The sequence below is a fragment of the Ascaphus truei genome, chromosome 7 (genome assembly GCF_040206685.1).
Source record: "Ascaphus truei isolate aAscTru1 chromosome 7, aAscTru1.hap1, whole genome shotgun sequence".
NCBI classification, from domain to species: Eukaryota; Metazoa; Chordata; class Amphibia; order Anura; family Ascaphidae; genus Ascaphus; species Ascaphus truei.
In genome coordinates, this window is record NC_134489.1 from 62,008,121 (window position 1) to 62,021,244 (window position 13,124).

General features: G+C 44.1%; 1 protein-coding gene across 10 annotated transcripts in view; it reads left to right on the forward strand.

Annotated features, from left to right (window-relative positions):
* SATB2 (SATB homeobox 2) overlaps positions 1-13,124 on the forward strand; it is a 121,520-nt gene that overhangs the window by 95,126 nt on the left and 13,270 nt on the right. For all 10 annotated transcript variants that reach the window (XM_075608712.1, XM_075608714.1, XM_075608719.1 and 7 more), the window contains one exon: positions 26-223. In XM_075608712.1, the coding sequence (XP_075464827.1) occupies positions 26-223 (198 nt within the window). The remainder of the gene's footprint in view (positions 1-25; positions 224-13,124) is intronic.

The following is a 13,124-nucleotide window of genomic DNA, read 5'->3' on the forward strand; positions in this document are numbered from 1 at the left end:
TTCTGTGCTCTTCCCTCTGTTGCAGGGATGGCTCTGTGAGCTCCTCCGCTGGAAGGAAAACCCCAGCCCTGAAAACCGCACCCTATGGGAGAACCTGTGCACCATCCGCCGCTTCCTCGGGCTCCCCCAGCACGAGCGAGACGCTGTCTACGAGGAGGAAGCCCGGCATCATCATAACGAGCGCCTGCAGCACGTGATACAGCTCACCCCGGAGCCCGTGCAGGTCAGAGCACTTTGCTAAGCCATGGGAACCATAGTCAGACCCTCCCAGCAAACTAACAGGTGGCAAAACTGGTGCAGAATGAGCGCAGAAAACAGCACCCGGGTTATCAGAGAGAGAAAGTTATATGGAAAAGCGTTGGGATATTATAGTATTGGGATATATTGTAGCACTGGGATATTATAGCATTGGGATATATTGTAGCACTGGGATATTATAGCGTTGGGATATTATAGTATTGGGATATATTATAGCGTTGGGATATATTGTAGCACTGGGATATTATAGCATTGGGATATATTGTAGCACTGGGATATTATAACATTAGGATATATTGTAGCACTGGGATATTATAGCATTGGGATATTATAGCGTTGGGATATTATAACATTGGGATATTATAGCGTTGGGATATTATAACATTGGGATATTATAACATTGGGATATTATAGCGTTGGGATATTATAACGTTGGGATATTATAGCGTTGGGATATTAAAGCGTTGGGATATTATAGCGTTGGGATATTATAGCATTGGGATATTATAGCGTTGGGATATTATAGCGTTGGGATATTATAGCGTTGGGATATTATAGCACTGGGATATTATAACATTGGGATATATTGTAGCACTAGGATATTATAGCGTTGGGATATTATAACATTGGAATATTATAGTGTTGGGATATTATAACATTGGAATATTATAGTGTTGGGATATTATAACATTGGAATATTATAGCGTTGGGATATTATAACATTGGGATATTATAACATTGGGATATTATAGCATTGGGATATTATAGCATTGAGATATTATAACATTGGGATATTAAAGCATTGGGATATTATAGCGTTGGGATATTATAACATTGGGATATTAAAGCATTGGGATATTAAAGCATTGGGATATTATAGCATTGGGATATTAAAGCATTGGGATATTATAGCGTTGGGATATTATAACATTGGAATATTATAGCGTTGGGATATTATAACATTGGGATATTATAACGCTGGGATATTATAACATTGGGATATTACAGCGTTGGGATATTATAACATTGGGATATTATAACATTGGGATATTACAGCGTTGGGATATTATAACATTGGGATATTACAGCGTTGGGATATTATAACATTGGGATATTACAGCGTTGGGATATTATAATATTGGGATATTACAGCTTTGGGATATTAAAGCATTGGGATATTATAGCATTGGGTTATTATAGTATTGGGATAATATAGTATTGGGATAGTATATTATTGGGATAGTATAGCATTGAGATTGTGTTACTCCTTGATGAATCTGCTGCTGGTGTGTTTTCACCGGTCCCCCCCAGGGGATTTTGATAAATATTCTAAGGGCCTTACAAGTCCGTAAGCGGGGACATAACATTTTAAATAGCCAGAAGCAACCTCGCCAAGCACCGCGCGCTCAGCGGCACAGGGGACTCAGCCTTGAGCGGGGCACGGCTTCAAAGGAGCTTTTCCCTATGTTCTACAAGTGCTTTGAAATTTATTTCTGGCACTGAAGGGGTTATTTCTAAGAGTGGTGGAGAGATTGCAGCAGCATAAGTGCTTGCCCAGGAGCTGTACCTTATCTGCTGATAACTCATACACAGCACCTCAGAGACATTCCCTCCAATTGCTTCTGAGGCCTTACCGGCCTCCTATCTCATAAAGTTTCCACAGGGGATAGCTCCTTCTCATCCCTCCTTTATAGTTTAAGTACAGCCCCTGGCTTACATTGCAAGAGGCCTTATTGCTTGTGTATTTGTGTCTCCAACAAACTACATGAAGGATACAGCCAGTAAAGGGGAGGGGAGAACATTAGAATCTATATATATATCAATGCAACTTAAGGGGGAGCAAAGGGAAGGATTTGCAGCCTGAATCTTTTATCAAGACAAAGCACCAGCTTGTGATTTGGGGAGTCAGGGGGAGAAATTAGGTAGTTAGGTAACACGCTTGTGTTAATGAGAGGTGTATTACATCCTGTACCGCTATCATTAATCATTTCTTTCTTTCTAAAATATCTGACCAGGAAAAAAATATATTGATAGTTACTTCTCAATTTCAAGGATGCCTTAGGTACAGATTATTAGGATAGCATTACTGTATATATTACATGTTGCACACATGTTTAAAGTAAGAAGCGGCCCATGTCCTGAAAGCTGTTAAACATTTGGCGGTTTTGAGAGACTGAGGTACCATGTGTCAGAAATTAGGTGCTCGTTAACTTCGGTAAGAGAAGGAAGAGCAACCGGATTCTTTATTGATCCATGGGACCATAAGCAGGTTTCTAGAGGTGATAAGAGCTATGTACAGTAGGGGTGAGAAGCCTGAAAAATGGCTAGCATGTTTTAGAAAGTATTTGAATCTGGAGTCCAAGGATAGTCAACCTAGTCTACTTGTCATATCACAATGATGGGTATTGTAGTTACTGTACATAATGAGACAAAATGGCACATTAAGATCATCATCATCCGTTATTTTTTTAAGTAAAAACACGCCTCCACTTAGGGGGGCATCGCAATAATTTACAGTCAGTTTAAAAACAACTCAAATGAAATGCAATTATTTTGTAACACAAGAGTAAGATAGAAAAAGTCAGAGCTAGAATAATACATGGTTGTATTAAATGAACAGAGGTTATACATTCGATTTACAGACATTTCATGGACAGTTAGAGATATGGTTATGGACAAAAGTAGAAGAGGTGGGATAGGCCTGCAATGTGTTTGAAGAAGCCCTGCCTCATGGGGCTTACAATCTAGAAGGCCGGGTAAGTTGAAGCATTGGGTACAGAGGATGAGAGGGCTGGTGAGTTTCAGAATGCAGTAGAGCAGCTGTAACATTACCAAACATCAGCGAACGGTGACACCCTTTGGCTGCAGTTCGGCTGACGCCTCTGGGGCGACTCAGGCGTTATGTCCCAGAGATTCTTTGGTAGAAATTAGTTGTGTAGGATATCACGTTTGCCGAGGTGAATTTGGGATACTGTACCATACAGTATGACCCCGTAGTCAATAATTGGCATTAACACCTGTTGTGCGAGCCACTTTCTGACTGTGGGACTGGGTGTGAGATTTATATCTATAAAGTGCTCTCAGTTGTGTATAGATTTTGGATGTCAGTGTGTTAAATACGATTTCCCCTTTTCTCAGCAGCAGGTCATAAACCTTTCTTGTCAACAACCCACACGCAATGTCAGAAACTTGATAAACAAGTTTCTTAGATTTGACAAAGCCCCAGGCAAAAAAAGCAAACTTTTCTTTACCGTAGGGGTGACTTACTAAGGTCAGTGGCAGTTACTGCGTGATCATGGCCCTTCGTGAATTCCTGCAATAGACCCTATTGTGTTGCTGCAACTTTGAAATGACTGCAGTATTCTTTGCTCAGTTAACTAGCCACTAGGGTTGCCAGGTGGCTTCTCCAAAAATACTGGACTCAATGGTGAAATGTGCGTCAGGTCACTATGTCCAGTGAGGAAAATACCGGACACATACATGTCCAGTATTACAGTACCTCTCATTTTTTACTGGACAGAGTATCCAAATACAGGACAGTCCAGTTCAATACCGGACACCTGGCAACAATACTGGCCACTAGCACAGGGGTGGCCAAATCCAGTCCTCATGGGCCACCACCAGGTCAGGTTGACTAGTCCACTGATCGAGCCACCTGTGCTGAAGCAGGGATCTCCTTAAAACATGACCTCTTGGTGGCCCCTTGAGGACTGGCGTTGGCCGCCCGCCCACTAGCAAAATCAATAATGCATTCTATATCTTGTCAGATTTCTTACTGTGCGTTTGGAATTCAGCTTGTAGGAACGTACGTGTCGACCACAAAGTGGTGCACTTCTGCTGCAGATTGTCAGGTCGGCGGTTTACACCACCTCAGACCTGGCAAATTTGAAGCAAAAGAAAAAAAGAGAGAAAAACATGAAGCGCAGAGGTGAAGAATGTGATATATCTGATTGTAATATACATGCTTCGTGCAGCTCCTCCTATAGACACTCCTTAGATTGCAAACTCCTGCACACGGGGAAAATGTGAAGCAAAGTACCTTGGTATGGTGACACCGGATAGAAATGCACACGTTTTGCCCTAAATTTGCTTTGGCACATCTCCCCCCACAGACACCTTGTTGTCCTAATTTGCTAACAAGCACTTAATTATAAACCAGACCTTAACCCCGCGGTGGCCAACTCTAGTCTTCAAGGACGACCAACAGGTTAGGTTTTCAGGATATCCCAGCTTCAGCACAGGTGGCTCAATCAGTGGCTCAGTCAATGGCCGAGCCACTGCTTGAGCCACCTGTGCTGAGGTAGGGCTATTCATCACACCTGACCTGTTGGTGGCCCTTGAGGACTGTAGTTGGCCACTCCTCGCTAAGGCTGAGTCCATAGTGTGAGCTAGGGCGCGTGTGCGGCGTGAACAAAATGCAGCAGCTCTACAGGGCCGGCCATAGTGAGAATTCCGAGCCTACAATTTTTTTTTATTTTGGCGCTCGACGGCCGGGTCACGCGAGCGGTTCAGTCTCATGATGTCACGGCCACGCCTCCCTGTCGCTGTGGATCTCAGGCCACAGATCGCTCGGCCGACAGGCGCGCACGACGCCCACTATATCCAAGTGCTTAACCTTTCACAATGGCGGCAAAGGGTTTGACCAATGGCAAGAAGGGTTTAAACAAGGTGGAGAATGTGTTTCATGTTGAGCGCTTTCCCTTTTTAAGTGGAACTGCTTTCTAGTACAAGGCTGGTCAGGTGAGGGTGCACAGGCAAATGAGAGAGGTATCGTGAGGCGATGTTGATAATACATAGCATGTGACATAGCATGTGACCAGAGAGCGATACCTTATCAGAGCCTCAGACCTTATCAGAGCCTCAGTGCACACCCACCCCTGCCACCCCTGAGATAGGCTGCCAATAAAGGCTTTAAAATAGGTTAATAGCTATGGAATCCTTGGAATGTTGCAGCACCTGCTTGTCTCCCATTGTTTACTGTGACACAGTCCCTGCACTTAAGACTGCTATCAGACCTTATAAATAACCAGCTGTCCCGTAACCAGGAAGTCAGCATGCGCAGTGTAGTAGCTTTTTAACCCTTTGCCTGGGACTCACAATCACATGACGTGATCGCTCCGTCACTTATAGGGTTGCCAGGTGTCCAGTATTGAACCGGACTGCTCTGTATTTGGACACTCTGTCCAGTAAGGAGTTAGAGGTAATACTGGACATGTATGTGTCTGGCGTTACCTCTCTGGACAAGGTGACCAGACCGTCGTCATGCAGGATTTCCCTGACCAGGGACAGAGCAGGCCTATTGCTAGGGGGCTGGGCAGCTTGCTCCACCCTGATTGGCTGCTGTTGGGTAATGTAGCCAATCAGGAGGAGATATCAGGAGCCTGGGGCCAAAGAGAGGAGGAAACAGCATGGAGCGGAGAAAGGTGTGTGTCTTTAGCGTATCACACCTTTCTCCCTTGTGTCCAGTATTTTTGGAGAAGCCACCTAGCAAACCTAGTCACTGGTTACGCAACGGAAGGGGAGGAGTCATCCCCCTTCTGTCCACCATCAGTGCAGCTCGCGCCCTGAGCGCCATAAGAGCACAGGACGCCCTCTGCCCTAAGAAAACAAGCATTTTTTGGGGGTGGGGGAGGAACATAACTACTACATCATGGGTGAACCAGGGTGCCTAAACCCATGACATAGCTACATCACAGGGCACTCAAAGGGAGTATAGGGTTAAATCTTGACAGGGGCAATCCTTCCTACCGCAAAAGTGAATTCATTTTTTCAAGTTAGACTTGGGACGGGCTTGATTTCCTCTGGCTGCTCCATTTTTTCCTGCTGTCACTGTGTGTTCAGCAAGAGTTTGCACAGGCAACGCATCCCTCTATCCGAGAACCTGAGGTTGGCCCACCTGTTGTGCTTGGCGGGGCCAACCGTAAAAGGGACCCAGCCTATCCCCGGTAGTTCTGTCTGACTTCAGGTCGGGTCGACCTTCTGGGGTGAGTGTACCTCCGACAGTTTGGATAAAACTGGATCGAAGAGGCATTTTCATCTTGCATCAGTAATTAGGGGCACCGGCTTTTCGTGGCGTGTCAACAGGAGGAGTTAGGGACGACGCATATATTATAATGGGATTGACCAATATCTGTCTATCATTTTGTTATCACGTTAAGAATGAAATGTTCGCTTCCCATGCAACTTTATATATAATTATATGTCTTTTCTGACATTTTGTTATCACCTTTTGGGCTTCACAACATCTTCTATAGCCTAGCAATCTGGGCCAGCTGTAAGAATTCTGATACACAAGTTGATTAACTAGAAGACTTAATAATGAATTTCAGTGAACTTGACCAATTCTGATGTTTCTATTAGGCTGTAAATGACAAATACAGTATGGGCCATTTGGAGCAAACAGTTCATACATTCCTCCCAGTTATATTATAAACTGAAGCCCTATTTATCTCATGCTCCATTTTACCTATCTCAAGCATTTCTGTAACCTCATTACTGTATTGACCTCCACTACCTATGCTGAGTTGCTGTTCCATGCATCCACTATGCTTCCAAATGAGGACCATATGACCCACATTGTCTGCCTAGTGTCCCACTTTTTTCTTATCTACGGTTCCCCTGTGCTCTTTCAAAGCCATTTTTTTCCCTTCAAAATATTTTGACCTCTGCTGGGAAGCTTTTCAATGCAACCACTACTCTTTCACATGCAGTTTTCTCCAGCTTCCATGCCCATTTGCCTCGAATTGCCCTCCAGCAGTTTAGGAGATATTTCGCCTAAACTTCCAACTCCCTTTGCATCGCTGCACACCGTGACATGTTACATTGTAACGCAATGCTGCGTTTTGGGGTTGTCAGCAAGTTCGGAAAGCGTGGATTAAATATTGATGGTGGCCGGGGAGCGCAGAGAGGATGGCAGGAGCAGCAGCCAGCTGGTAAGAGATGCCAGCTTACTCTAGAGAACCCTAGCATGATGCAAGCAGGAGGTACCGGCTAACGAAAAGTAGCAACATTAACCCCTGGGCAGCCGAGGAGCCGGCAACCATTCTGCGTACTTTGCAGGCGTCCCTGGTTATTTCTTACTGATGCACAAAATATACAGGGAAAAATTACCCTAACAGGATATTCTATATCATGTATATATGTATATCTTTATTAATATAGCGCCATCCAGGTACATAGCGCTTCACAGCAGTAATACACTATATAATATATAGTATAATAATATAACACATAATGGGAATAAATGCTTCAGACATAAAAGTATCATCAGGAAAAGGAGTTCCTGGCCCGAAGAGCTTACAATCTAAGTGGTAATTAGGGAGAATTTACAGAGACAGGAGGAGGGTGTTATGGTTAGTGTGTCTGCAAAGGGCCACGGTCAGTGTATCTGAGATGTATAGTATCAACCAGTGGAGCTACTGTACCCATATGCTTCGTTAAAGAGGTGTGTTTTAAGAAGGGTCTTAAAGGGGCAGAGAGAAGGTGCCAGTCGGATATTGAGGGGAAGGATATTCCAAAGGTGTGGGGCAGTCAGTGAGAGGTTTTAGGTGGGAGAGGGCTTTAGATACAAACGGGGTATACAGAAGACATCCTTGAGCAGAACGCAAGAGTCGGACAGGTATATAGCGATAAAGTAGGGCTGAGATGTAAGGAGGGGCACAAGAGTGTAAAGCCTTAAACGAGAGGAGGAGATTATATACCCCAAAGCGGCTGTTTGTGCCGTTTTCAGCCAACAATCCCACTTTAGCGTAGGTCCTAATTACCAAAGTTTCCTGGCTGTAAAACTGGAGCCAACCCTGCCCCCACCAGTTTTATTAAGGAAAGGGAATTCAATAGAAAACACCAACATCTTTTCTCCGTAGGGAATCTGGTGCCGTTTGCAGCCAGGAGACCTATCGGTGTAATTGGTTTCTATAGAAAGATCCAATCCCCCTTAAAGTAATTGTCTTTCTTTTCTTGCCAAGGGTTTTCTTTTCATGTATTCACACAGATTTACCTGACATAGGGGGGTGGACCTAATCATTATGCAGTGTCCACAGTGCTCTGGTGCTGCAAGCATTCTGACACGCAAGGGGTTAAGGCCATTGTCGGACGGGGGTATGAAAGGTCTAGAGCGGAAAACAGATTAATGGGGCCACTGTTGTACAATAACAGACCAAAAATATATAATAGGCCTTCCATACATGCATACACCAGATCATACATGCATGCTAATTCACAAACTCATACATACATGAACTCATAGATACATACATGCATACATGCATACATTGATAGATACATACGCACATACATGCATACATTGATAGATACATACGCACATACATGCATACATACTGATAGACACAGAGCAGACTCACTGCCTGCATTCGCATGTTTACATAACATTTTACAGCTGATGTCAGGGGCCTTACCTGGTACCCAGTTGGCCAGTCCAAGCCAATTGGGTACATGGGACAGGGCCGGCCTTACCTTTGGTGGGGCCCAAAGGCGGGATGCCGGAAGCGGGGCCCCTCCTCCTGCAGCATCATGGCATCACAGTGTAAAGTGATATTGCGTTATTGCAGAAGGAAGGCTGATCGGCTTAAGATAAGGCCCTTCCTGTGCGTGCACACCTGCACCTCCCCCAGCTATCCACACACACCTCCCCCAGATATACACAAATGCATCCACCCCCTCCCTCCGTCCCCCATCCCTACTTTGGGGTGAGCAGCGGTGCGGTCCAGTGCTAGTTCCGGGACTGCCAAGCTCCCTCCTCCAGTTCTCCCCTCTCCTGTAGGACAGAATTCGGATCCCGGCGCCAACAGGGGGAGGGAGCGCGGGACCGCCCGAAGGCATGGGGCATAAGAGAACCGCCTTGCTCGCCTTGCTCTAAGGCCGGCCCTGGGCTAGCAATCCACCCAAGAGTTCATGTTGGCTCAGTATTCTGAACCAGGCCCCCCAGTCGCCAGAGCTGATCTGCTCTACATTTATCTGCAGGAACTTCTTGCTTTCAAAGATATTAATAGTTTTATACCCTGTTATTAAATAAATAAATAAATAATGACCCAGGGTCAATAAAAGCTTCCAAATGCTTTATAATAATGGGAAAAAGCGGAGTTGTAGACTTGTCTGAGACGTGAATGTGCTCACAAGTGATATTTTTATTTGCTAAATACTTTATACAAAAATGTGTATTTAAACGAGTTCAGTCCTAATATAGATGGGAAATCACGCAGCGTTTTATTCCAGAGCAATTCCTGAATGTTTCGCCCACTCAGGAGTTAACTATATACCATAAATGTCATTTACACAGCGCGCAATTTTACAGTTATCAGACTCTCGTGTTTTATTCACCGTGCAGATATATTTTGGCAAAGACTCAGCAGCACGGCAAACTCCCCAATGAAAAAACTTAAATCGGAGCACACAATACAAAAGCTACATTCAAAACACAAATCAGACACATGACTTCAATAAAAATCCCCCATTTATGATGTTCTCCGTGGCTTTTGCATACTTCTTTTTCTTTCTTGCGGAGGGATTTCTTTCTAGCCTTTTTATTCATGTTTGAAATTAGCAGCTGAGGCTGCGCGATTTTATTTACAGCATATACCAATATGAAGTGGGAATAGTACGTTGAATTAGCCACACAAATACTTCAATTACAGCACCCCGTCCCAGAAATGATAACATCATAGACCGCTGCTGCCCTTCCAAGCTTCCTTTTCTCCTTAGAGAAAGGTGATTTTAAATTCTTGCTGCTAAAAAGGCCTTACACTAATGCTTCTGGCAGAGGTGTTAAACAAGGCCTAAAATGTGACATCTTTTTAAACTTGGCTGTGTCGATTTTATACGGGGCCCTTTGTCTTATACATCACTTTTAACACAAATAGGAGGGACTTGGGACTATATATATTATATTACACATACTTCACTTCGGACATTAACGGGTGGCAAACTATTGTTACTCTGTGTTTCTTCCCTTTGTAGTTCTCACCCCATACGCTGGGGTGGTACGTATGCTTGATTCCTGTAGTATTGGTTAGATTGTCAATCTCTTGCGTAGCGTCTGTAATGCCCTATCTCAGGTGGACCCGTGTTGGGGGACACACACTACTCTCTGGGACCAGTATCCCCTTTACTGTGTACAGCAGTCTTCATCCATACACATTGGATCGGGAGTTTATTAAGGACCTTCCTGTGGGGACAATCCAATTAGACTCCGGAGCTACTGCTCAGAGAACTAACTGCTGAGCACATGCTTACTCCTCTTCCTGCATCAGAACAATCTTGGGACATTACTATCTGTGCTAACTAAATAGGGCATGTTCCAAACTATAAACAATATATGGTGACAGGACATTCTTAATGCACATAACTAGACACAAACATATATACATGACTCACGGTGAGACCCTCTAACTCAGCGGTGCGCAAACTCCCCGTGCCTGCGCCCCCCCTTCCTGCTCCCTCCTCGGTCGCGCCCCCCCTCGCATCACATGACCCGCGGCGTCATTTGACGTCATGACTCCATGGCAACGGGCGTCATTTGACGCCGCGTTTTCATAGAGACGCGTGACCAGAGCCTGGTAAGCAAGTTTACAGAGGCCTCGCGCTCTCAGCGCGGGGCCTTTGTAAAGTCGCGCCCTCCCAGAAAAGTCTCAGGCCCCCCCCCTGGGTGGCGCGCCCCCTAGTTTGCGCATCGCTGCTCCAACTGAAACTCCACAGAAACTGCTTCTAGAACATTGGGTAGAGCTATGTATATCCTTCTATCTCCCCATGGGGACATCACTGGTCACAAGACATCCTACATCACATAGTGGGGAGGGGCAATACCAAAGTGATTCCACCCATTTACCCCATTAAGGCTGTTAACCCCTTACACTAATTAGTAGTCCCCAGAGTGGGCTACATATGCAATTAATATTTTACCACCAATTATTTTGTGTGTGTGCGTGTGTTCTCTTAAGAAATTCAGTTTGTTGGCTAAGTACTCTATGATTCTGACAAGTCTCAGCCATTGTCCCAGAGCTTGCAGTGAGGATAGACAATCGGGAAGGACAGTAGACATCAAAGTCTGGCACGTACAGTATGTCTCAAACAGGCACAAAACTGTGTTGTGGTCTCTCCCGCGGGTAAGAGAAATCCCAGTTATTCAGTTCAGCAGCTTGTGCCTTTGAGGGGCACACCTGCCCTAATTTGGGCCATCAATCATTCCCAAACCATGCAGATGCAAAATCCTTTACGCTGCTGAGCGGTTCTGCATGGAAGTTTTACTACAGACGGGTCAGGAAGGGCCAACAAAACGTGAAACCCAATCTGTGGTGTCTTTATGTGCTAAGGCTTTCATGCAGGTGTGACTTGCTGTAATGCATATTCTGGTTTATGATAGATGAAAGTGCTAACACGCACACAGCTAGCTGCAGATCTGGAGATTGCCTTGCTTCTGTCCTCGATGTATTTTCCATATGCCCAGAGTCCCAGCCATTGAGTATTGTAGATCACACCAGTATTTGCAGTACAAACTCAATATTTAGGTTTATATGAACCAGAATGGGTTAAAAAAAAAAAAAGGTTAATAACACCACCTTGTAATGTAAAGAAAGTGTCGTTCTAACCATGGCCAGAACAATATTCTCTCCAACTCTCATCACAGAGAACGGAAGAGCAGGTTCCTGAGGTGCCTGCAACCTGTATATACTCCACACCGATGACTTAGACAACTCCCTATACACAGGTTGTAATTACAGAGTAACATCTGACTGATCAACGAATTATCATATTGTTATCATCAAAGGCGCAGGCCTTTTTTATTTTTAGAAATGCACTAATTATTTACTTTGATTTGCCCTCTAAAATCATGTAACAAAACACAATAAATAATTATGCTGGAAAGCCAATATTTTGAATTGAAAGCTCTGTTTTCCAGTGCCCAAGAAAATCTACAGAATGAATTGCAGCAGTTTAATCCAGATAGGTAAAAATCATTATAAATAGCCATTCGTTAAAAAAACAGTGCCATCCCCTCTGGAACACCGGCTAATAAGCATAGTTAATTAAAACAATATTTTACCACCATAAACCACTGCTTTGAATCCAAGAGAAACTCACATTTGTGTGCACTTCTCCCGGGAGACAAAGCCTAACCGAGTTATTTCTCCCCACCTCCCCATTCAAATATTGAGCAAACGGGATATGTATTGCGAGTCTCATTTTGGAAGTGGAAGAGAAGCATTATGCCCGGCGGCTTTGGAAACGTTAATAAATCCACACTAAATAAAATCACGCTTAATAGCATAACTGCTTTTCCTTGGCATCGCGACATAAATAGCTTCAGTGTGCAAAAGCCCAGTTTCTATTTGCTAAATAAACTTGGCTTGCCTGACATTCCTCGGTGTGCAGCCATTAATACAACCCTCCTTGACAGTATTTAATGAAATTGCTTTCCCTCTTACTAAATTCATTCCAACTAGCTTGGTACAACTAGCCCGGCTTGGAGATGCTGCGGAGGTCTTCTCTCTAACTTGATTGCTTGTTCTTTATCTCGCTGGAAATATTCTGAGTGCTAATGCTGTCCTGTTGACTTCCCGTTGCTCGGGAAGATTTTAGCTCCGCTCCTTGGTTCCTGTGCAGGTTTACTAGCTGTCCCCTGTTTGTTGAGACGGTGCTCAGTTTGTAGGTAATATCCTAACCCAGGAGGGTCAGGCCAACCAAATTCTAGAGATGGGATCATTATTTGACACAACTGGTATTGTGTCGCAAAAATTGCATTTTGCCGCATTTTTTTTTTATATTTGTTGGAGTTTGATAAAAGTAATTACTAGTTTTAAAAAAAAAAACATTTAAATACTTGAAGATTGGGGAATTGGAAGATATTTGAAAAT